Consider the following 25780-nt stretch of genomic DNA (forward strand, 5'->3'; position numbering starts at 1 on the left):
TGATTGAAAACTCCTGTTCATTTCCCATCGATATATACCAAATTGACCTGACCCTAACGCTGGAGACAGAACCTCGGATAAGGCTGAAATGGATTTTTCGTCTTCTAAATTATAAAAGTAGTTTTTTATATTAATTTTTTTTTTATCTTTTCGTCATCTTCCATTAAATTTATTTCAAGTCATCTATAGATTATTTCTAATCTTTTAATGAAAAATAGAGTAATTTATTATTTAGGTTCTTTTTTGCTGATTTTTTTCTTCTTTTGCTGAATTTATTATTTAGATTCTTATTACTATGGCGATACATTGTAATTAGTGTTTAAAAAAAAAAAAAAAAAAAACTCAAAGTTTGCTTCTTGTGACAAATTAAACCTTGGTTTTTTAATGTAATCTTCTATACTACTATTTAAGAGACACCTCTTATTTAGACTCTCACTTTTGGATGTCCAAAATATTCATATCTCACTCACTTCAAGTTTCCAACTAACATGGATAAATACGTAAAAAACCAGCTATTCTATCCTAATTTTTTTTTTTTTTTTCACAAGAAAAAACTACTAGGCTCATCCATCCAAAAAGTGATGTCTATAATATTTTCACAACAAATTATAGGTGATAAGTTTTTATTGGTTCTAATTTAAACCTACAACTTAAGTTATTTTTTTGTCTATCCATAACAACCAATAACAAATTACTACTTAGGATTTGTTGTGAAAGTGTTTGTGAAAACGTTGTGGAGATAGTATTTCTCCATCCTTCCCACTAAGTCAGCGATTTTTTTTTTCCAAGACTTACATGTTTCCTTTTTACTCTTTTCTTTTTTGATTTTACGTTTCCCCTTGCTCCCTAATATATCTCACTGTTTGGTGTTTTTATTTTTATTTTTTATTTTTTCCAAATCAATTCTTCTTTATTTTGAATTTGAAGGGAGGATATAAAATAATTAAATAAAAACACTCCGACTATAAATTCGGTCCTATTTGTATTATTTGGTATGTTCGGTTTTATTCGGTCCACTTTGGTTTTATTCGGTCTACAGTGGTTTTATTCAATCCACATTGGTCTTATTTGGTCCACTCCAGTCCTATTCGCTCCATTATGTCCACTTTAGTTATATTCAGTTCACATTGTTTCTATTTGGTCCACTTTGGTTTTATTCGATTCACATTGGTTCTATTCGGTATATGTCAATCATTTTCAGTCCACATTGGTCCTATTCGGTCCACTTTAGTTCTATTCGGTCTACTTTGGTCCTATTCGGTCCAATTTGATTCACATTGGTTTTATTCAGTCCACTTCGGTCCCATTCGGTTCTATTTTGTCCACTTCAGTCCAATTCGGTTCACATCAGTCCTATTCGATTCACATTGGTTCTATTCAGTCCACTTCGGTCCCATTCGGTCCTATTCGGTCCTATTTGGTTCACATTGGTTTTTTATTTGGTCCACTTCAGTCATATTCGCTCAATTCGGTCTTATTCAATCTACTTTTGTTCTATTCGGTCCATTTGATCCTATTAGGTCCCTTTGGTCCACTTCAGTCCTATTTGTTCCTATTCAGTCCACTTATCCACTACAATCCTACTTGGTCCATTCAGTCCACTTTGGTCCTATTTTGTTTTATTCGATCCACTTTCATTCTATTCGGTTCACTCATTCCTATTTGGTCTAATTTGGACCTTTTCGGTCCAGTTCAATTCATTCGGTTCTATTTAGTCCATTTTGGTCCACTTCAATCCAATTAGATCCATTTTGGTCTACTTTTGTCAATTTGGTACATTCGGTCCATTTTTGTGCACTTACATAATGGATGAAGACATGTTTGGGTTAAGAGCATATATATATATATATATATATCATTACTTTTTATTATCTACTATTCGTGTACCCGCATGATGCGCAAAAAAATTTGGCAATTTGTATGTTTTTATTTAGTGAAAAAAGAAAATAGCAGATGATACTTATAAGTAGAGGTATGCATGGGTCAAGTTGGGTTGAGTTGAGAAGTTTTTTCAACCCAACCCATCGTGGTGGGTTAAAAAAAAAAACTCAGTCCAACCCAACTCATCATAGGGGTTTAACCCAACTTACATGGAACGGGTAACTACTACTAGTAGTACTATTATTATTATTATTATTATTATTATTATTATTATTAAATTGAGCGCTAGAACATTCCTACAACAAATAAGAGCAAATTTATAGCAAAGTAATCTTGAACATTACACCTAACCAATACAAACTATACTAGGAGAACTTAGGGTTTGAGTTTTATTTAGGAAAGAGGGGCAAAAAAATAAATAACAAAATTATATAATATATTTTTTTAAATTTAAATATATATTAAATATAGGCAGGTTGGGTTGGGTTAGGTGGGTTTGTGACTCTTATGACCTAAACCCAATCCTAATTCATTGTAAAAAAAAAAAAAAAAAAAAAAAAAAAAAAAAAAAAAAAAAAAAAAAAAAAAAACCTCATAACTCAACCCAACCCACCAACCCCTAAAAACCACCCAACCTGGCGGGTTGGGTTGGATTGGGTCGGTTTTGGCGAGTTGGCGGGTTAGCTGTACACCCCTACTTATAAGTGTTAGTTTCAAACCTTTCTTAAAATGATGTGATTATTTTCTAAAAAAGTATAGTCAATACAATATATTATATTTTCTAAACTAAGCTATTTTTATTTGTTATTTGAAAGTGTTTTTTTAATTTTTTCAAAGAAATATAATGCATTTTACATTTAATTATTATAAGACTAGATGTTTTGTAAATAATGTAATGTGTGGTTGGAATTTGTTTCTAGTTCTTCTTACAAACAGTCCATCCTCTATAAGTATTGAATAGCCTAAAGTGGAAGAAGATATGACTAAACTTATCACTTGTATTGGAAAAAAAAAAAGATTTTAATAAAATAAAAAATGTAATTTTATCAAGAACCTACCAACATTACTCTGATAATCTAACATGATTGTCAATGAAACAACTCCTCTTTTTACATAAACCTCTCATTCCAAAGCATTACTGAAGTGGACTAAAATAGATTGAAGTGGACCGAAATGGACAAAAATGGATTGAAATTGACCAAAATGGGCCCAATGAACCAAAGTGGATTGAAATAAACCGAATAAACTAAAATGCTATGCTAATATAGCTTAACAAGAGCTTAGCAATAGTAAATACTACTACACTTTATGGTCTACGTGAAGTTCATGTTAATAATTCTAACGCCACCTAATCTCATAACATGCTGACATGGTCAATTCTGAGTGGTAGATATATTTTCTAACCACTTTTATTTACATTGATCCACTATTTTTTGGTCCACCCATGCATTAGCTTATTCTAACCTTTGTACTAAAAAAAAAAAGAAAAAAAAATCCAAACCTTTGTATTTTTTTTTGGGTAAAGAAGCATGTTGTTAAATTGGGGAAATTTTTTTCTAAATAACAATAAATATTAAAAAATTTAGTTAGTTGTCACGTTGCAAAAAAATGTTGAAAACTAGCATCTCGAGTGTCTAAAACTTGAGTTCCAATATAAAACTCGAGTTTTTAAGTCTCGATTTGCATGTGGTGGTAGCTGAGGTGGAGGAAAAGTCCACGTAGAACTCGAGTTTTTAAAACTCGATTTCTTGTGTGAAACTCGATTTTTAAAGACTCGAGTTTCATAAAGAGATTTCACACCCCAAAATAGAAACAGGAAGAACACCAGAACAGAAAAACACCGAAACAGAAACACAGAAACACGAGGAACACTCTGGAACACAAAGGAATAACCAACAAATCAGAAGAAACATGAAGGGACAACAAATCTGAACAACAAATCTGAAATCCCAAATCAGAAACGATGGAGGCAGTGGCGGCGAAGCTCTGTTGTGTTCTTCTTCATCGTGTTCTTCCGTCCTAGGAGCGACGGAGGCAGTGGCGGCGAAGCTCCGTTGTGTTTTTCTTCATCCTGTTCTTCCTTGGGTTCTTGTTCTTCGTCGTCAGATCGCCGCATTCTTCAGGTCTCTTCGTCTCTGTTCTTGCTCTGTTTTTGTTGCGTTCTTCAGGTTTTGTGTTTCATCAAGTTCGACAAAAATCGAGTTTGTAAGACTCGGTTTTTGGTTTTTAGAACTCAAGTCTTATAAACTCGAGATCTATGTGGCACTTCAAGCCCAGTCAGCAATTCACAGCAACTGGAAAGCGAGTTTCTAAAACTCGTTTTTTAATTGGATCTCGAGTTTCTAAAACTCGATATGCTAGTTTTCTTAAATATTTCAAATGTTGCCTAACTTACTACATACAACCCCCTCACACCGTTACTTTGCAAATTCCCCCTTAAATTGGGTGTTTATATGCTTGTAGTGTTAAGACGGTTAGTTTATCACTATTGGGGGTAATTGGTCTAGGAGTAAGCCCCCTAGGGTAGTGCATGAGAAATAACCTGCACTCTTGGCTTATGCTTACTAGTATTTTCGATGGGATTGAGTGTACGGTTATGACTTATCTAGAGCTTCTGTTCTCGTAGGCTCACACTCAGTAGGTAGGATGTTATTATGGTCACGCGTGTTGCTATCCAGTTTTTTTTCTCAAAAGAAAGAAAAAGAATAAGAAAAAAGAGACTGTTAGTCTATCTTCAAGAGCTGCCGATCCAATACAGCAATAAACCAAACACTACTGGTCTCTGGTCTCTAGTTTTTTTTTGTTTTTTTTTTTAGCAACTAGTCTCTAGTCTCTACTACTACTAGAGTGGGACACGCTAGAGGGGCCGATAACAGTTACAGTTACGAGACAATCAACAACAATGAAGTGCAGCAGGAGGGCTGTTCTTCAAGCTTTACTACTACATAGTACTCGCAGCCGCAGGTCGTTTTCCTCTTCATCTTTGTCTTCTGTACAAACTCTTTCTTTCTTATTAGCCTCTTCCCCTTCCCACACACACCACTCCCTCCAAAACCCTCTTCTTTCTCGCTTCCTTTCCTTTTCTCTCAAACCCAACTCCTCCCTTTCTTCTTCTTCTATTACTCACCGATTTTTAAGCATCACCACTACTACCTCCTCCTCTTCCTCTGAAGAAGAAGAAGAAGAAGAAGACCCTTTTCAATGTAAGTCTTTATTTCCCTGTTTCTCTTTGTTTTTCTACCATTTAACTTATATGCAAGTATAAAAATTTGATCTTTTTATTCTATTACTATTCAATTTGTGATTTTGAATGATAAACTATATTGGGTTCTTTGTGTATACTTTTTTTTTTTTTTTTTTTTTGTTTCCATTATAAAATTGTGGAAAACAATGATAAATAATTTTTTTTTTGAATTTTGTTGTTCATGGTGACTTGATATCCGGAACTATAAGCAACCTAGGTAGTTAGATAGGTTCTAGGTAATTGATTGAGTATAAAGAAGCTGAATTGAGTTGTTCTTTGATGGGTTTGGCGGTTTGGGACTGACTTAGTAACCATGGTTTATGTGTCTCTTCGGTATGTTATCCTGGTGTTTGATTAAAGTCCAATGTCCCATTGCCTTGGTTTCAATTTCAGTGACTCCGGATAATTAAAGTCAAGTTGATTTAGCAAGCAGTTATCTCTTGTTTCTATGCTTATGAATGGCTTCAGACTATGCTATGAATTATATACTTTTGGGTTTTGAGTCTTCAGACTATGCTCCACTGAGTTATGAGCTCATGCTCCTTTAGGTTCTTTAAATTCTGTAAATGGTGTAGCTACTGAGATGAATTTAATCAGTTGTGTCTCTCTTAGAAGTTGGTTAGCTACCTCTCATTTTATTCTAGGGCTCTTCCCTTTTCTAGGTCATTGATGGCATGCAGAAAGGGGTCATGACCTCACTCTCCATTTTGCTCTTACTTTGGGAGGAGGAGACCTTGTAATTTGTTACTGTTGATAGGAAATTAGATTTTAAACCGTATACTTTATGGAAGTTTCAAATTAAACTTCATAGATTCATAAGTTATAAATTAAATCTTATAGTTTGGGGGATGTTTCAGATTAAACCCTATAGTTCTATAAGTTACAAATTAGAGCTTGACCTTTTAAATCTGTTTCAATTTTATCCCTGAACTTTGAAGTCAATGTCGAAAAGAGAGAGAGACTAGAGGGTCAGAACTTAAACAGATAGGTTTAGGGTTTAATCTGTAATTTATGAAATTACATGGTTTAATTTGAAACCTTCTAAACTATAGGGCTTAATTTGAATCTCTCTCTAAATTATAGGATTAAAAATGTATTTTTCCCTACTTTTGGTCATTTGAAATAAAATTCTTGAGAGTTAGGAAAAATAATAGATGATTCCTTGTTAACTCATTGAAGAAATTAAAATTTCACCAATTTTGTTCAGCTTTGTAAGTTATTTATATATTTCCAGATGTAGTATTTTGGTATTTTTTTTTAATGCTTTACACATGAATGCCACATAGAGTTTGCATTCAATGTGGAAAGTAGATTTGTAATCCTCTCTTTGAAAGGATACTTAGATTCAATAGCAAAGAAGCATTTCTTAGTTCCATCTCTCTCTTTCAGTCATAATAGATACTTTGATACTATCTCTGCTCAATTATTTTTAGATTTGCAGGTGAAACAAATGAAGACGGAGAATCCACAGATGGATGGGAAGAGGAGGCTGAGACCGAGCCTGAGGTACAATGTTTTAGCATAAACCAATCTCAATTGAGTCAATTTTCAACTTTCATTCAGCTATACCAGTTTACATATGGTTGATGATAGCCATTCATGGATATAGATTGGTGATGGAGGTGATGGTGGGGGAATTGTGTTGCAAGGTGTCCCATGGGGTGAGCAGGTTCTCTCCATTGCCAATGATGTCTTGTTGCAATTTAGCAATGACATGAAACTCTATGCTTTCAAGACGACTCCTCGGGGATATATTTACGTGAGACTGGATAACCTGTCAAATGAGTAAGATTTCTGCTCTTATTTATTTTGAACCTTGGGATAGCAGATTTATGCTCAATATTTGGAAACTTCTCTAGCAAAAAGGAGTTAGCTTTTCCAATTGAATGAAACCTATTTCCCATTAAATGTTAAATGATAGGATATGGTATAGTCAGGGTATAAGCTCTTCTGATGGTCAATTTGATTGTTTGACCAAGATTTTTTAATTGTTTCACATTATTATGTTTGTATCTGTAGTTATAGAAAGGTTGATCTTACCTATTAATCTTATTATATGTCGATTGATTTGAATCTCCATAGCTTGTTAATATTCCACGTTGATTTCAACAGATATGGTTGTCCTGGCATGGAGGAGCTTGAAAATTACAGTCAAGAATTCAAAAAAAGATTGGATGAAGAGGGAGAACTTGGAAAAATACCTAATAATTTGGCTCTTGAGGTATTGAATGGCTAGCTCTCTCCTGTAGTCTGTATTTTTGCCCCAACAAGGCTTTTCATCATTATGTGGTTGAACTTCCCATAATAATAATAATAATACCATTGAGATTTATCTAATATACAGAACTTTTATTTTGTAAATGACATATAAATAACACTTAATTAGTTTTTGTTTTCTAGGTATCATCTCCAGGGGCAGAGAGGATCCTTATGGTACCAGATGATTTACATCGGTTTAAAGACAAGCCTATGAGAGTATGCTACATAGAAGACGTTGAGTCTAAATGCCCAGAAAAGGATGGAATCTATATGCTGGATTCCATAGAAACGGAATCAGAGAGTTGTCTGTGGAAGTTGGCAGATGTAAAGGAAAACAGGGACCCTCAAAGCAAAGGTAGACCTTTAAGCCGTAAACAGAGGGATTGGAGACTAAAATTGCCCTTTGGTATGCATAAAAGGGTATTTTTGTACCTTGAATACTGAAATTTTACTGATTACATTACATTGTATTGAAGAGTGTAGGGTACCCCCAACAAAAAAGGAACACAAGATGATAAAGTCATTTCTTGTTTTAGTTGAAACGATTGAGTCAAATGCAGTTTTTATGTGGCATTCCTGATTTCTTGCTCCAGTTTGTTTGTATCCCAACTGGATTTTTGTAGTTAAGCCTTTGGTTGGCACCATTTGAAGAACAATCTTGATTAAAGAGAGATCTATGAAACTCAAGAAACCTCTTCTTTTTTTCTTTTTTGTGCATATGGATTTTAAACAAGGTAAATCCTAGTTTCCTGTACGTGTTATTGGCAATATTAAATGAATTTTGAATCAATGGTGGATGGCTCAGTGCAATGTGCAAACTTTAATCTACTAAATGCATTTTGCAGTTGCATATCCTCTTTCCCTCTCAGCTAGCTTTGAATCAGTGAAGAAAGCTTAGTTAACATGCTTTGATTAAAGAGTTCCAAGCATTCCCATAGATTTTTGAGCTGTGGTCTTTGGTGTTTTGTTTGTTTGGACTTCATTGGGTTATGCCACATTAGGTAATTCAGCTGTTTGAGTCTTGGCAAGGTGAATTCGGGCGACAACACAATATAGATTTTTGAGACTCATGTCGCCAAGGGCGGAGCCAGGAATTTTTGTTTTGGGGGGGGCCAAGTTGCAACACTAATATATCTATCAAGACAAGCCTCCCCCCCCCCCCCCCCCCCAAATTATCATTTTAAATACAAATTATCAAATTTTATATTAAAGTAAGTAAAAAATCTTTCAATTCTACTAATGAAATTCTCAAAAACATAAATGATTCAAAACTTGAAGGAATAAGTTAAACTCTAAACATATTTGAAATTATCTTGCTCTAACCTATTATGAGGCAACTAAATGCACAATTCATGTGTAGTTTTAGTGACAAGAATTTTTTAATGAGTCAATGACTTGTTAATTGTTACATAACAGGTTAAAAAAGATAGATTCAAACATGTTTGATGCCAAACTTTATCAAATATTTAACAGATATAAGAGCACATTTTACAATAAAAAATAGAATTGCGAAAAATAAAGTTATATCTTTATAACTATTAAACCAAATTTTTTTTTTTTAAGAGTATCATTGGACTAATTCAAATATTTGGAGAGACCAATTCTTATTTTTGTAGACTAAATTTTGAAAACATTAAAATAATTATATATAATAAAAATTAAAAATTTTGGGGGGCTATGGCTCCCCACCCTTGTACATACCTCCGCCCCTGTGTGTCGCATTACTTGATGTGGTGTATTTGGAGTGAAAAAAATGTTAGATGCTATGAGGGATGAGAACAGTCCTTGTTAGAGATTAAGTCTTTTTTCTTTCATACTCTACTCTTATGGAGTATCACTCTGTTGCATTTTTCTTGGTTTTCCCTTCCTGTTTTACTTGATCATTATAATTTTGGTTCTTGATTTTTGCCTCCACAGTACATGTTGGGTTTTGTGGAGCTTAGTTTTGTTTGATCCGGTTTGACGATCCGACCCGACCTGAATAATATTGCGTGATTTTTAATGGGAGATTTACTGAGGCTTAGTCCATGGAGTGGAGGGGGGTCGCCCCCGGGAAATTTTTTTGGACCCGTTTTTATATAGGAACCGACTTTGGTGATTAGGGTTTTTAAATTGTGTGGGTGGTGATGCCGTGTTTTTTTGTTAGAGAGAAAAATATTGTAGCCGCACTTTGTATTTTTTCCCTGATAATAGTGAAATCCCTGCAACTCCGTGGACGTATGCAAATTGCCGAACCACGTAAATATTGTCTTGTGCGTTTGATTGCTTTCTTTGGCGTGTGTTTTCTTTATTTTTTTTGTTTCTCACAAGTTGGAATTTCGGTTAAATTCCCTACAGTACATTCACAATGTACTCGGGTTGGCTCTTTTTTCTTAATAAAATTTTTCGTTACCTGACCAAAAAAAAAAAAAGAGTTCCAAGCATTCCATAGAACTGGGAAATAGCCAAATTTGGCAGAGAATGGTGCAGCAATTGCAAGCGCCAAGTACAAAGTTATCTATTTTTAACTTTAGAATCAAGTGCCATTTGCTTTGCTACTGCTTAAGGCAGTCACATGGGCCTGAACTCTCACTCCCAAACAAGCATAGTGAATACAGCCTTTACACAGTGGCTTATGGCTTTAGATCACAACATGTGCATGTGCTTTCTCAAGACAGTTGGAGGTGGCCTCCAGCTGGGTTTTGTGCATTTGTTCAAATCCAAAGTAAGCTTCCCCTTATTTCAATAAGAAGATTCTGTGACATGGGATGGGAACTATAAGTTTGTCTGCTACTTGGAATGCCATTGGGGATGAATTACCTGTTGCATCTTGGTGGAGATTTATTTGGTTTCTTAAGGATATCCTAAGCGGGTGAGGCGGTATCTGTGTGTAACATTATTCTCACATGTATGTAGGGTTCACATGTGATTTTCACTTTTCACAAATGTTAGAGAAGTGTTGGATACAGATGTTACATAAGATAGTTTTGGCCTGAGCACTGCATTGTCACATGGCTTCCACTTCATAGTTTACAATATCATCAGAGGTAAAACTTAGTTACAATTCCTTTGGTATTGTATCTTAGGTTTCTTAATTAAATTTAAACACGTGGTTGCGATTAATTTATTTGTCTTTAGGAAAAATAACACTATTTGTACTGCATTGGTCTATGCAGTCACGCGTTTGAATTTAATTGCAATACCAAGGTATGGTAACTAAATTTTACCCTCTACTCCGTAATAGACTTCTGCAAATGTGGTTGTATGAGTGACAATGTTTTCTGCAGAAATTATATTTGAATGCAGAGACAGTTTGATTTACAGTGGTGATTTTTATGGTAGAATTAGATAGGAGCTACTCCATATGCTTCTTCTATATGCTAGGAAAATTAGTGATTGGAATGGTCAATGGTGTGCTTTAGTGGCTATTGATTACACCAAAGAAGAGAGCATGCAGGCCACTATTATTAAGCCGGTGTGGTCAGCTCTATATTATACTATTTGGATACAAGGAATTCTCGGATTTATTCCTCTGATACCAAGACTGAAGAAACTATATCATCCAAAGCATTAAAGGAGCAGTCCGAGATAAATCAGTATCATGTATATACTCGAAATCTTCAGCCCAAGCTAGTAGATTCTGCAGAAAGCTTAGAATTCCTTTCTTTTAGCATAAAAGCAATAATCTTGATTAAGGCTTTTTTAGTCCTGTTTATGTTTTAGTTTATGAAATTGTTTGTCTGTTTTTAGTTTTGCTGCTTGAACTTTGTTAAGTTTGGTTTTTAAAAAAAAAATATCTTCTTCATCTGTGGGTGTATTTCAGCCACCCCGTAAAACAAAGTTCATTTATGCATGAAAATTTGACGCAGTTAAAATTTTTCAAGAAGATGAAAGCTTATCATCAAACATTGATGTGCCTTAATTTTTCATCCATTTTAATCCAGAATTTCACAACCCCAAGAATGAAGCTCAGGGCAATAGAACTTATGGTACCAATTATGATCTTATATCTTTAAAATAATAATTTCTTGTTATAATTCATATTCCTCCTTGAACATGATGACAAAACTATTAATAGGTCAGCGGATGGATTCATTTGATGAGAATCTTAAGGGAACTCAGTAGAAAGAGTAAATTGCTTCATAATTGAGATGGAAAGAAAGAAGACAACTTACTTGACTGGGTGATATGAATAAAGGCTCTTTTGTGGGATTGAGACGGTTTGTCCTATGAGGGAGGCAGTTGTTCGTTGGTTTATTAGTATTGTTTTCTTTCTTTCCTCCTTTCTCTTTCCTAATAATTTAACGTAGATTCTTAATTTTAGAATATAATAAAAGGTTATGTTGATAGGTATAACTTAAAGAGAATCGGAAACAAAATAGGGTGTTTACAGACTGGAAAATGAACGTTATATGCATATATATATATATATATATAACTCATGAGAATCATGAAAACAAATAGGATGTCTACATATTGCAATATGGATAGATGTAAGTAGTAAGAATCACAAACAAAATAAAATGTGTATAGACCGAGATAGATGTAAGTAGTAAGAATCACAAACAAAATAAAATGTGTATAGACCAAGAAATGGATATTGAGAAAAGGAGAAAAGGCAAGGAGAGATAAATAAAGCATATCCCAAATCTACTCACATATGATGGAGCTTCCAAAACTTCTCAGATTCACGTTAAGTTTAAAGAAGGCACACGAGTGTGCGTGCGTGTGTACACATATACATAGGGAATTTTTTTTTTTTTTTGAGGAGAAGAATTGGTTAACTATTTCACTTTCTACCGTAGATATCCTAAAAATCCTATAAAAGCATGAAAGCATGATATGGTGGATGGAGGGGAGGCACATCAAATGAAAAGAGAATATGTCCATCTTTGGCACTTGGCAGGCCCCCAAACTATGGAGCAAGCTCATTATAGATAAGTGGACCACTAACAAACAAGTGGATTTTTTCATCCTCTAGTACTTTTTTTTTTTTTTTTGGGTGGATAATCTCATCCTATGGTACTTGATAAAGACATTTCCTTCCCCTCACTAATAGACAAAAACCTAATTAGGTTACTCATCTATATTGGTTGGAAAGGACATTGTGCATTAAAGGGTCCCTTTCTTCAGTACTTATTTGATACATTTTGCCACCCCTAAGAATAAAGTTCGTTAACATCTTAAGGAAATTAACATGAGAGAGAGAGAGAGAGAGAGAGAGAGAGAGAGAGAGAGAGAGAGAGAGAGAGAGAGGACACTTTTATTTATTAATGCTAGTAATACTAAAATAAGACATTTATATATTATGTTTTTTTTTTTTTTTTTGAGAATGAATATATTATGTTGTTGAAGTAACACCAATCATATTAGATTTTCTATAATAAAATTGATAATAGTTCCAAAATTTAGAGAGAGAGAGATATAACACTTTTATTGATGTTTTTATTTTTTATTTATTTTTTACACTTTTATTGATGTTAATAATATTAAGATTAGGCATTTATGTATTATGTTGTTGAAGTGATACCAATCATACTAAGTTTTCTATAATAAAATTGATAATAATTTCAAAACTTAAAGAGAGAGAGAGAGAGAGATGACTCTTTTATTGATGCTAGTAATACTAAAATTACATATTATATATTATGTTATTGAAGCGACACCAATCATATTAAGTTTTTTTTTTTAATTAATAATAAAATTGATAATAGTTACAAAACTTAATTACTTTTTGACAGTTTTGTTCGAAGAAATATCTTGAAATGTAAGAAAAATTCCGGGTAGGATTTTCCTATTCAATCAATTTTTGTCAATTATGAATGGATACAAATACAAGAAACTTGGTGACGTTGTAGAATGTAGATTGATAGTTACAATGAAATGGACATGAGGGGTTGTTCATAAATGGTCCATTGATGGATCACTTAACGACCAAAACCAACATGCATATATGACTATGAACAGCTACTAACCAAAATTTCAAACTTTTAACTGATCATGCCATTTGAAGCAGGAGTTGAAGAAAATTATTATGGTCCATGATTAATTAATTAAAATAAATTTCTAGATTAAAAAAAAAAAGACCACTGATGGGCTTTTTATAGAATGGTATTAGATAACTAGGAAATGTCTTTTTACATGTAAAAATAAAAATAAAAATAAATTTAAATCTTTACAAAATTTTTAGATAAAGTAAAACAAAGCTCTCTTTATCAAAGATATATGTGTTATACACAATCTCTTTTGTTGCAACTTTATGATATAATATTTTCTTATATGAATTTTTTAGATAGGTAGAAATGGAACTCTTTTATTAAGACTTGTTTTATACACAGTTTTTCTATTGTAATAACATTTTGTAATAGTTTTTTATACTAAATTTTTAGGCAGAATGAAACGAAACTCTCTAATCAAGACAAGTGTGATACATGATCTTTTTTTTTTTTTTTTTGCTAATCGATACATGATCTTTCTTTGTCACATCATTGCATAGTATTTTCATTTATAGTTATATGACTTCTTTATAACATAACTATAAATCAAGCGGTTTAGATTTAAAAAAAAAAAAAATCAAGTGGTTAGATATGATCCTCTAATAAATACTATATATAAATTTGAATATTTTTTTTTCCTTGAGTGGACTCTCTTTAAGTTTTTTTTTTTTTATGGGTCTCTTTATGTTGATTTATTTTAGAGTAATTTTAAACCTTTTGATCTTTTATACACCTACTTGTGGTGTCACTAGGTCTAGGTGTCATGTTTATCTTTTTCGTGAAAGGAAATCAACTAATCAAGTGATAAAGTAAGAATGAATCTATTAAGGTTGTGCTGGGCATATGAATCTGAACTGGACTAAATATCAAACTTGAAATAATTGGAGAAGCCCAAAATAGTGCCCAACTTGACTACAGGAATTTTCAATTCCTTGGAGCACTACTTTTTTATTCAGACATTTGGCATTACACTACCCAAAAAAAAAAAAAAAAAAAAAAAAAAAAAAAAATTAAAAAAGAAGCATAAACGTTAAGTAATTTCTACTTAAAAGGCTTTTAGGGTTTCCTTAAAGTTTGAAATTTGAAACTTTTAGGGGAAAAAACAAGTCAATTTCATTGTTTATATTTTAAAATATTATTTAATATAATTTTTCAAACACACAAAATGTTAAAGAATTTTTCAATTAAAATTTCATATTAAAAAAAATTTATAGTTAAAAATCTACTTCCCATGAAGATGTCAATTGGACACTTAAGCGGTGGTAGCAATTATGATCATCATTTAAAGTGTCATAAAGAATGACATAATAACAGAGGACAGTCTAGCAGAAATTCATGACAAGGGCATGGTTTATTATTAGGACCATTCAATGTACATGGTCTTTCTTGGCAAATTGCTGGATTACAATTTCAGAGCAAAAGCATAATTAGGCTAGACTACTAGGCACATTTACAACTAGCTAATCTATGTAGCTAGGCCTTTTTTTTTTTTTTTTTTAATATTCCAAGTAAAAAAAAAATGGTTCTCAAAAAGAAAAAAGTAAAAAAAAAAAAAATGATAATAATAGTAACAATTATAGATGCTTTTAAGATGGTGAAATTAATTTAGTGTCTACCAAGGCAACTTCCATAACGAATCTCCAATAAAATACTTATTTAAAGAAACTGACAGTAATGTATATCTAAAATGGCCTAATTCTTGAATACACAGCACAAACTTTAAACATTTTTATATGTAAAGTTACTTTGAATGTTGAAAGTGAAGGAGTTTGATTAAAGTTTGAACCCCACACGTTTGTGTTTTTTTCCAAATTTTTACTTGGGGATGAGAACTTACGTGGGTGTGTGTCATTCTTTAATTTCAGCTAAATGTTATTAAATTCATTTGGCCTAAATGTTGCTTTCAAGCCAAACAAACTATGACATGTGTTTTGTTTGCTTCTTGCACACAGTAAAGCATTTCATTCAGTCTTCAAAATTTCAATCTTCCTCTTCTATTTTCTTGTAAACCTGGGAACTGATTGGTACAATTTATTGTTTATTATCTGTGGGTGTGGCCCTAAGAATAATAAGAATAAGAACAACTTCTACAACCTTCATGATGATTTTAATATCATATTACAAAAAGATCAATTTTCAAGGAGAGAACCCAAAATTACTCATTAAGCATCTTGATTTTCCTATACAGTTTATCAGAAAAGTCTAAACTCGAATAACAAGGTAATTATCTTGATATTAAAGAGGATAAAAATATTAAATCAAAGGTACTATTTGCCAATTTGACCTTGAACAATGAAATGTAATTGCGGGGAAATTTTTTTTATTGATATGAGGCTATGGTTAGGAGGATGATCAAATAACATTTCCTTTTCTTTTCTTTTTTTTGAGAGAAAAATAATATTTCCTTTTGTGTCCTATGAAAATATCCAAATTCAAATCCTCTCTCACCACTTATATATATATATATAATGCTATTGATAGAATTTTCCTAAAATATAGTTTGGAAGATTTTTTATCTAACCTACCACGTGATGACTCATATGATCATTTATGTGTGCTTTTAATTGCATGACTTACTTAATATTTATGTATTTTATTCATATGATCATTTATGCATGCTTTAATGGATCTCTTGTTAGGAGGCTCTGCCATGTTCTTGGCTCCATGAGACCTTCTTTTATGAAGTTTTATTTTCTACCAAAATATATAAATAAAAATGTTTCATTTAAATGACTTAATATTTTTTTTTTTGTTGATAATTTAATATTAACAACAGTGGATGAAAGGTTTGAACCCCTAAATGTTTTGAAAATATTAAAAAAGTGTCCATCAAATGAGTTACAAAACTTTTGATAAATGAATTAATAGTTTATACAATTAAAATACACTTTGATGAGTTTGATGAGTTGGAAGAGATTTTTTCAAAAATGAAGTAAAGAAAAATAACTTTATCCTAAAACTATTAAAAGCACCAAAGAATATATTTTTTAGGCGGGCAAACTGCTTTTTGTATCTTTGGTCAGTATCAATAAATTAGACCACTAAACTTTGCTTCTTGGACATGCCAGTAGGAAAGAATTAATATATTCTAATAGTTGTCTTGGGATAATGAATTAAAAGTCATTATAGTACTTATGCTATTTCATTTTGCATCACAAACAAATTACCCACCTAAATTTTCACTTGCCCCACATCTTAAGACAACTCTTCCAACATCTACATCAACAATGGGAGAGGCATTATGAGAAATGGATTTGACACCATTTTAACTTAATCAGAATACTTCCTTGAAATTAACAAATCATATCAAATATTGGAATGGGATCCCAACATACTTGAATGAGATTACCAAGATTTCATCTAGGCCATCAAAAAATTCTTAGGAAAAAACAGAAGGAATGATCCTATTTGATTGTGTTTTAGCAATGGATGAGAAAGGCCAAAACCCCAACAAGAATCACACTTGTGCAGGAGGCTTTTAGATAATTAACAGAAAAAAAAAAAAGGAAAAAAAAAAGAAAAGAAAAAAAGAAGCTTGAGAGTTAAGTTTGGAGGTTCTTCCATCATTTGGCTAAATCGATTTTTGATAATTTCTAAAAAAATTCATTGAAGCATTTATATATTTAGTAATTAAGTACCTTCATGCATATGTGATACAAGTTAACATTCAAATCAATAACTAAGCAATAAGAGAAAATATTTATTAGTTAGCATTTTTTTTTAAGTCATGTAGGTTGAAATCAGGGGCGGCTTGATGTATTTGGGGGCCTAAGGCGAAAATTTATCATCTTAATTTAGATGCAAAATTACTACTAATTAACATGAACTACATAGATATATATATATTTTTTTTTTGGAATTTTTAAGACAAAAAAAATTTGACAAAATTTTTCATACTTGTTGATATGGTAGATTGATAGTGGTAAGTAAAACAGTGGTGTTAGTAGTAGATTTAAATGAAAACTAGTAAAAGTTTGCTAATTAAACTCTTATTATTATTTTTTTTTTAGAAGTGCAACATTCACAATATTTTTACAATAAATCCTAGATTTTAAACTGCTTTTTGTTTTTTATTTGAAAATATCACTATAATTATTTTTTTGCCATCAACAATAGGCTATAACAACCTGCTACTTAGCATTAGTTGTAAAAGTGTTGTGAAAAATATTGTGGACGACGTTACATTTTTCTCTATTTTTTTATTTGTTTTTCATCTAATAAAAAAATTATTTTATTTATTAATTATAAATAATCCTATTGGTTAAAATTTGGGGGCCTTTTTTTTACTTGGGGCCTTAGGCGGTCGCATTTCTTGCTCCACCATAGAGCCGGCCCTGGTTGAAATTACTCAATACATCTAGTATACTATACATTCCTCTCATATAAAAGTAGATCTATATGTGAATCCTGTGTGTAGAAGTGTAGAACTCATATCTATATGAGAGGAATATGTAATACATGTATGGAATAATTTCATGCTAGGGGTAAGCTATAGTGTAATTACTAATTAAGTAATAACAAAAGGAATTCTAATTTTTTTTTTCCTGCCACCCATTTTCTTATGAATGGAGAAGAGCAAAAGTTGAGAAGTTGCTCTCAGAAACTCGTTGAATATTGGAAGTGGGATTTCATTTGAGAGCATGATTATTGATTGGAGGGTGCTTGTTTTTTTTGTCAAAGTTAGAATGAAAGATGAGGGAAGATGTCAGCAAGGACATGGTTCATGGCTCCTGCCTCTCCCTAAAGGAGTAAACAATTTAGGAACCCATAAGTATGTCATGCTTTGATAATGCTAAAGATTCCTCAAACTGGGGTAGGAAGTCTTGATTTGTCATGATGTGGGGCTATGATTTGTTGGGATGTGGCTTTATACCTTTTTTTACTTCAACACCTCACCATTTTCTTTGTAAGCCATACAACAGTTTTTCCAACTTTTTGTTTTATTATTGACGAATTTACTGTTATTGGTACAAAATAAAAATGGAATTGATAGTAAATTCGGGTAAAAATGATGTTACTCTAATCACATAAGGTAATGTTAACAACCGTGAAAAAAGAGTTATGAAAAATACTGTCTACTAAGCATTATTTTTTCTTTTGACACTGTATCTTGATTTTGATATCAAGAGATTCCAAACTCCTCCCCTTGATACGTTCATCAATTTTATTTCTATGGTGGTAGAGGTTGTAGAAACTAAAGAAAATGATGGCTGACATGATATCTTCAATACAAACACTACAAAAGATGACATAAAGTTTGTTTCTATAATTAATATATAGGCCCAAAGATTGAAATGGCATAAACTATTCAAACAATGAAGGAGAAATTTGTAAATTGAAAACTGTAATAAGTGGGGTTAAAACCCAATGAAAATAGATATGTTCGAGAATTCCCCCCCCCCCCCCCCATAACAGTTAGACATGACATGTTGTGACTTATTTGCCGAAAAAAAAATGTTGTATTTCTAAATTCATTGCTCGTGGAAATTAAGAACAGACATAGTCAAAGATTTTATATGGGTTGATCAATGGATATGGTGGCTTTCACTTTAAGATCAAGGGGTACCCATAAAACTATACATTTGTGATTCAATGTGGATGATTACACAGTAAAACCTCTCCTAGTGGAGGAAATATGGGATCAAACAGTGATGGGGTAAAGTGTAAGACACATAATACATACAGAAACATAAAAAGTCTATGTTAGCTGGTTTCAGGGAGACAAGCCAAAAGAAAGTTTTTAAAAAATAGTAATAATAATAATAAATAAATAATTTTTTTATTTATTTAAAAAAGCTAAAAGGACAAAAGAACAATAATAATAAAAAAGAAGATTTTCTTAATAGAAAATTAAAAAAAGTCATAGAAAGAAAAAGAGAGCAATATATACTATTGTTTTGTGAAAATAAATTAAAACTATTGTTTTGTGCAATATATACTATATATACTATTGGTTTGTGCAATATAAATTAAAACAATATATACTATTGTTTTGTGCAATATATAATATATTAAAACTATATCAATAGAGTAATATATTACCTTTCAGTCTTGCTAGACGAAAGAATCTTATTGGTACACTTGTCAGCATCAAATTTGGACATGTATTTGCTTAGTCTTCATGACACTAAACTTTCACTTTTATTCATTAGTAAAAAAAAAAAAAAAAAAAACTTTTAACCACCTTTTTTATTATTATTATAATTATTTCACTTTGTTATTTCTGTTAATAAAAAGTGGAGACATATAAAAGTATTGTTCTAATTATAATTTGTCAAGTTTCTCTATTTTGGTCCTAATATTACTTTTTTTTAATTAAAGAAAAGAAGTTATATATATATATATATATATGATTTGTCATCAATTTTATAATTGGATGTAGTATTGGGTTGTAAATAAAACACCACTTTCAAAAATAACACCACTTTTATTACTGTATATATCAATCACAAGTTCACAACTAGGTTTTTATAATTATAATTGTGGGGATAAGGAACTCGAGTAAGGGTATTGGGCTATGAGCCATGCCTGAGCATGCCAAAGAGCCTGAGGACAACAAAGTATTAATAAGGGCAGGCAGATTGTTAGGTTGAGGACGAGAGATGGTAACAACAAATAGGTGATGTTATTCGAGGAGCCAACCTTCCTTGGGAAGTAGAATGGAATTCTGAGGTTCAAACACCCAATATGTATAGGGTAGCAGGCAACCATGCTTAGGAGGATAAGCTTTAGAGAGACGAGTCACCGGAGGATTGAGAAATATCTGGGAAGAAAACTGCTACCACCACATTAAATACTCTGCACCTAACCATCTGACCGCATTAATGCAGAGGTGATGCCTGAACAGTGACTTCTAACCTTACAGCTATACATAAAGACTTCAAAAAGGCTTTGATGGGACAAGTATCAGAAAGATGAGTTATTCGATCAACAAGTGGAAGGCTGAGATGGAGAAAGGGGGAAGGAGTATAAAAGGAGAAAAGATTCCTTTACAAAAGGGGGGAGGAAAAAGAAAGGAACCACAGGGTAAGTTACTGTTTTCATTCAATCAAGTTGGCTAGAAAGTCCGCCATAGTTATCCATTATTTTGTGCATTATTCATTATTTTAAGTATGTTATCTCCTACAAGTTATATTTTGTTTTACATCTATTTTCTGATAACTCTTCCATTCCCATTCATCACTTTCTTCCTTTATTATTTCTTCTCAGTCTTTGTTTACTGTAATCTCTTTTGGTGGTAGGCTGAGCCTCCCGTTTAAACTTCTGTTCATTATTCTGTGATTATTTGTTCAAGCTAATTAGTTACTTCCCAGTTATCTGCCTTTTCTTATTCCTGTTTTTAGCCCAAATTTTGTTGCAGATGTGTACTGTTGAGACAAGTAAGTCCAGATCTGAGCCGTTGTGCAACCCAGTAAGACCCAGTATCCTTTCCGTTAGTGTTTGGTTAGCTCGTGTGAGCCGTGGAGAGGCGTTTAGGGTGGTCCCCACTGTGTTTAAGGATTAGGGCAGCAAGAGGTTGTAGTTAGCTTGTGAGAATGCGTTAGTCCCGTTTGTACACCCTGTTTCAGATCTAAAGGTTAATCCAGAAATTTGGAGATAAAGGTGATTAGGTTGTAATTGTTTATCTTAAGCTTTTGATTCAGAACAATGAATAGGCTGTTTAGAAGCAGCTCTTCTACCAGCATTAGATCTTCCAGTACATCCCTCCCTGAGATCCCTCAAGAAGATGAAATTTTCAATTCAGAGTCTTACCAGTTATCAGATATAGATCAAAAACTAGGAGATTGGAACATACCCAAGATATCCACAAACTAGGTCTATAAGTCATCTTCATGGTCCTTGAAAAAGACTTTCAAGACAGATTACCATGTTAGGACTATAGAGCAAGTCTACAGTATCAACAAGGAGTATGAGACATGCTACTTGTTACCCTCTGCAGTATTGAAAGCTCACAGGAAAGATGGACACAAATTCCTCCATATAGGTTTAGTCCAGGTTGGAGTTAAACCTTTGATCAGAGAAGGATTGAACAACTCAATCCTTATGGCCCTTAGAGACACCCGTTTGTTGATACCCTATTTTGCAACCCGCATTTAACTTCACATAGAGGGTAAAAGGGTAATTTCACATTGAAAATATGCATCTTGATTCTGGTCACTAGATTCTTAATCTCATTTCACCAAAATGATCTTGATATTGTAACGATCAAATTGACTGGTCATGAGCCCTAATTGGATCTTCAGATTGAAAGTTACCATCAAATCAAGTTTTAATGGCTGAGATGCATTATCACAAATTGAGTCCGACTATATGTGATTATGAAAAATTGATTTCAATTGGTTATAAATATAATCAATTTAAGATCGATGATGTGTCATAATTTGATTGGTTAGGACTATATTTTATGGTAGGTTTGCACACACCTAATTAACTAGATAGTTAAACATTAATTATTCAATGAGTAATTTGTGCAATTATCTTTTAATTAGAGTAAATTTGGAACCAATTAAGTTTGAAATGGGAGTGATTGGAGCCATTTAATGTTAATTGGGAGCTAATTTGGGACCTATTAATGTTAATTGTGTTGAAACCATTTTCTAACAAATGACCTCTGCTCACCATTCATCGATATCTCTCAGAATATTTTGAATCTATGAATGAGGTCAATTTTCCCAGAAACTAGACATCTGGGGCTTCAATTTGAGTACAAGAATGAGACAATTCTAATCAGAATTGAGTCAGATATGATTTTTCGAAGTTGGCTCTATAGACTGTTACAGCAGTTACGGGAAAACCGAACTTTGCTTGCTCCTCACACTCATCAATCTCCACATTTAATGCACTAAATTTCCTCAAAGGCTAAAATGAGGTCTAGGTTCATGATTTTTTGTCAACCCTCATTAAATAGTCTTCCATTCATATTTCTTCCACCACTACTATATAAACCCCTCATCTCCTTCATTTCAAAGCACACAAAAAACCCCCTCTCTTGAGTTCTAGTGAAGTTGAGTAGTCTTGTCATATCTTGGTCTTCCTGAGACTCAAGGTATTGAGTGAGACTCACTCTCCCTCTCCTAACTTTTATTTTCCTCCACCCTTAAGATCTCCATCAAGAGTCTTCTCCTCCACCATATGGATCTTGCATGAAGGTATAATTTCTTTCCTTAATTGGTTTTTTATGTTGTTATGATGAGAATTTAGGATCAAAACATGATAGTAATTATTTAAATTCTCTTGAATATGTTTGAATGTTCTTAAATGTTCTTATATGTTCTTCACATGTTCTTGGTTGTTCATCGCATGTTCATGCATAAACATTAGTTTTGATCCTAAATTCATATTAAAAATATGAAAAACATATTTGTTTCATAATTCTTTAAAATCTTTGAATCTAAGATATCACCCATACACACATATTCACTCGAATTTATTTTTCAATTCAAATGCAATGCTTAATAAATTGAATTAGGGTTTATCACATGCACACACATTAAATTTAACATGTAAATTGATTGATAATATATTGAATGATATGATATGAATGTTGGCCACCATAGTCTAGAAGACCAATTTCATCGGGCAAGGTGGGTGCCTAACACCTTTCCACCTTGTAACATAGCCTCCGAGTTTAGATTAAGGGTTAGTAGATCAAATGCTTATCCATGTAATTTTTGATTTTTAGATTGTAACTAGGAAACAGAGTCATGTATTTTATCTTAGATTGTATTTAAGACCAAAGCCATGTAATTTTCCTATGATTAATGTAAATTCAATTACAAATTAATAAAATAAGAATTTTTCAATTTTGATTTTCTTATTTATTCCAATAATTAAATAAGTGGCGACTCCATTGTAAAACCTTTAATCTAAATGGGAAAATATAATTAGTCAAACATCCATTTTGAGAGGCAATAACACGACTCCACCCATTCACGTGGGTTTGGCTCAATATTTTATAAAATGGGCCAGGGGCGCAATCTCTCACACCATCATATCAGATTTAATGACAGCCTCTTAGGAACCATAGAATCCAGTCTTAGTGGTGGACCAGTTCATTTTGACTATTTCCCCAACTTCACAGTAGCACTTGATGACCCTCACATCATGAAGGTCCTCACCCTCAACATCAAGACCCATGGAACTCTCATATTACATGGAACCCGCCAGTTAGCCTTGATATACAAAGTGTATTACAAGTGCATTAGAACAAATATGTTTATCCAAGCCATAGACAAGAGAAAGGTGGGAGAAACCGCTCTCATCCAAACCAGAGACGTTAGATCCAAAGTTCAGGTCCCTAGAACCCTGAAATGGTCTGAAGTCACTTTCCCTACAAATTGGACTCTAGAAAATGAGAATCATTATCTACAGATCCAAAACCCAGATAGAAATCCAGATCTAGATTTTGTCCAGCAACTAGCCGATGGGACGGTTAGGTTTAGCTTTGACCAATCTAGGTTTAGGACACCATTAGAATATAATGAACCCAGGTCTAGATCCCCAATAGATCTACACCAACCCTTTAGACAGCCAACTATCCTTCTTAGAGATAGACTTGCATCCTAGTGTAGCTCATCCAGAAATCTAGCACCCTTTCCCAGATCTAGGAGAGACCTAGGACCAGAGCTTCAAGGTGTAAGAACCCAATCCCAGGTTAGTACCCCTTGTTACACAGCCAAGCAAGACTCAGTTGCTGATCAAGAAGAAGACAGTACTAGTCAAGATAGTCAAAAGCCTCCTTCACCTTCAGGAACTGATATGAGAGATCCCTTTCAGCCAGAAATTGAAATTGATCATTAGCTCATGGTGATAAGGAAAGATTTCACCCCTGATATGGATGCCTTAGGTAAAGAGTTTGACTCGGAAGAAAATAGAGTCAAGAGAGAAGCCTATAGAGCCAACCATACCAGAGAACAAAAGATAGAAGTTTTGGCAAAATGGAAAGAATTCATTAAAGAGATATCCAGCAATGTCCATTTTTTTGAATACTTTGAGAACCATTTTGAATGGCATAAGAAGTCTTGTGTCATCACAAAAACCAACTGGACCACAGAAGACAACAAAGGAAATAAGAAAGTTGTTCGGCCTAGTCATCCTCCCCAGGAAGCCATACTCTTTAACCACCGTGGTAGTGATATAGTTGTCTCCCCCTTTAAACACCCAACTAATGAAGAAAATGTTGTCAAGAAGGTAATAGAGTAAAACAACTATACCAACCAGTGTTTAGGAGTTATAAGAAAACAACTTGATAGGATAGAAGATCAGATAGACAACAAGGTTATCCTTCAGCCAGGAAGCCCTAGCAAACCTATCTAGACCATAGAAAAACCTTTAGTCAAGCTCCCTACAACCAAACAAGCTAGTCTCAGACCTAAGGACAAAACAGCCTTAGAAATAGTTGCCCAAAAGCCCATACAACCTCTAGCAGTTCTAGTAGAACCTTCTCAGAAACTGAAAAGGAGATAGAACACTTAGAAGACTAATTTCGAGGTTTACAGGTAAATAGGCTTTACCAACCTAAGGTAAACCCAACCGGCCTAACCAAAAATTGGTATCCTAGACCTATACCTCCTGACCTCCAGTACGAGGAAAGGAATACCCAGTTCACAGTATCCACTGGTAAACTCTATGAATGAAACATAGATGGTTTATCAGAGCAAGAAATCCTAAACAAGATTCAGCATATGACCATGGTAGCCAATAACTACCTAAACGATGGATTTCAAAACACAGAGGTCATAGAACTCATGATTTTAGGATTCACAGGAAATCTTCTGGATTGGTCGAATAACTGCCTAACAGAAGAGTCTAAAGAAGACATTAAGCATGCTGTCCAAAAAGATGAGAATGAGAACCCCATCTTTGACGAACACATAGGAAGAGGTGTTCCCGACGGAGTCAATACCCTGATCTATACGATCATGAAACACTTCGTAGGTAAACCCAGCAACATCACATCTAGGATTTACGACTAGTTGAGTAACCTTAGATGTAAGAACCTTGGTGAATATAGGTGGTATGAAGATGTGTTTACCACCAAAGTCATGCATAGAAGTGATTGCAACTCTCCATTTTGGAAGGAGAAGTTCATCAATAGCTTACCCACATTGTTTGGTGAGAAGGTCAAAGAAACCCTTGCCGGCCCCTTAGGTGTCATAGATTATGACAATCTAACCTATGGAGACATCTCTAGCACGATTCGAAGTGAAGGAATGAAGATGTGTAGAGATTTGAAAATCCAGAGCCAAGCCAGTAAGAGCAAAGCCAAGTACGAAGTAGGAAACTTCTGTACGTAATGCGGCTTACCTTCAGTCATCCCCAAGAGAAAATCCAAGCACAGAGGAAAAGAACCCTCTGAGAAGTTCCATAGAAAAAGAACAACCTCCAAGTATTATAGAAAACAAAAGTTCAAAACAGATGA

At 33.2% G+C, this 25780-nt stretch overlaps 1 protein-coding gene across 1 annotated transcript; it reads left to right on the forward strand.

Annotated features, from left to right (window-relative positions):
* The first annotated feature begins 4567 nt into the window (after window positions 1-4567).
* On the forward strand, window positions 4568-8090 carry LOC126719045 (uncharacterized). The gene is made up of 5 exons (XM_050421585.1): window positions 4568-5084; window positions 6567-6631; window positions 6735-6910; window positions 7238-7346; window positions 7526-8090. Exons 1-5 carry the CDS (start codon window positions 4784-4786, stop codon window positions 7826-7828), a joined length of 954 nt encoding a protein of 317 aa, XP_050277542.1. The 5' UTR covers window positions 4568-4783; the 3' UTR covers window positions 7829-8090.
* The last annotated feature ends 17690 nt before the right edge of the window (window positions 8091-25780 follow it).

Source organism: Quercus robur, chromosome 3 (assembly GCF_932294415.1).
Source record: "Quercus robur chromosome 3, dhQueRobu3.1, whole genome shotgun sequence".
NCBI classification, from domain to species: domain Eukaryota; kingdom Viridiplantae; phylum Streptophyta; class Magnoliopsida; order Fagales; family Fagaceae; genus Quercus; species Quercus robur.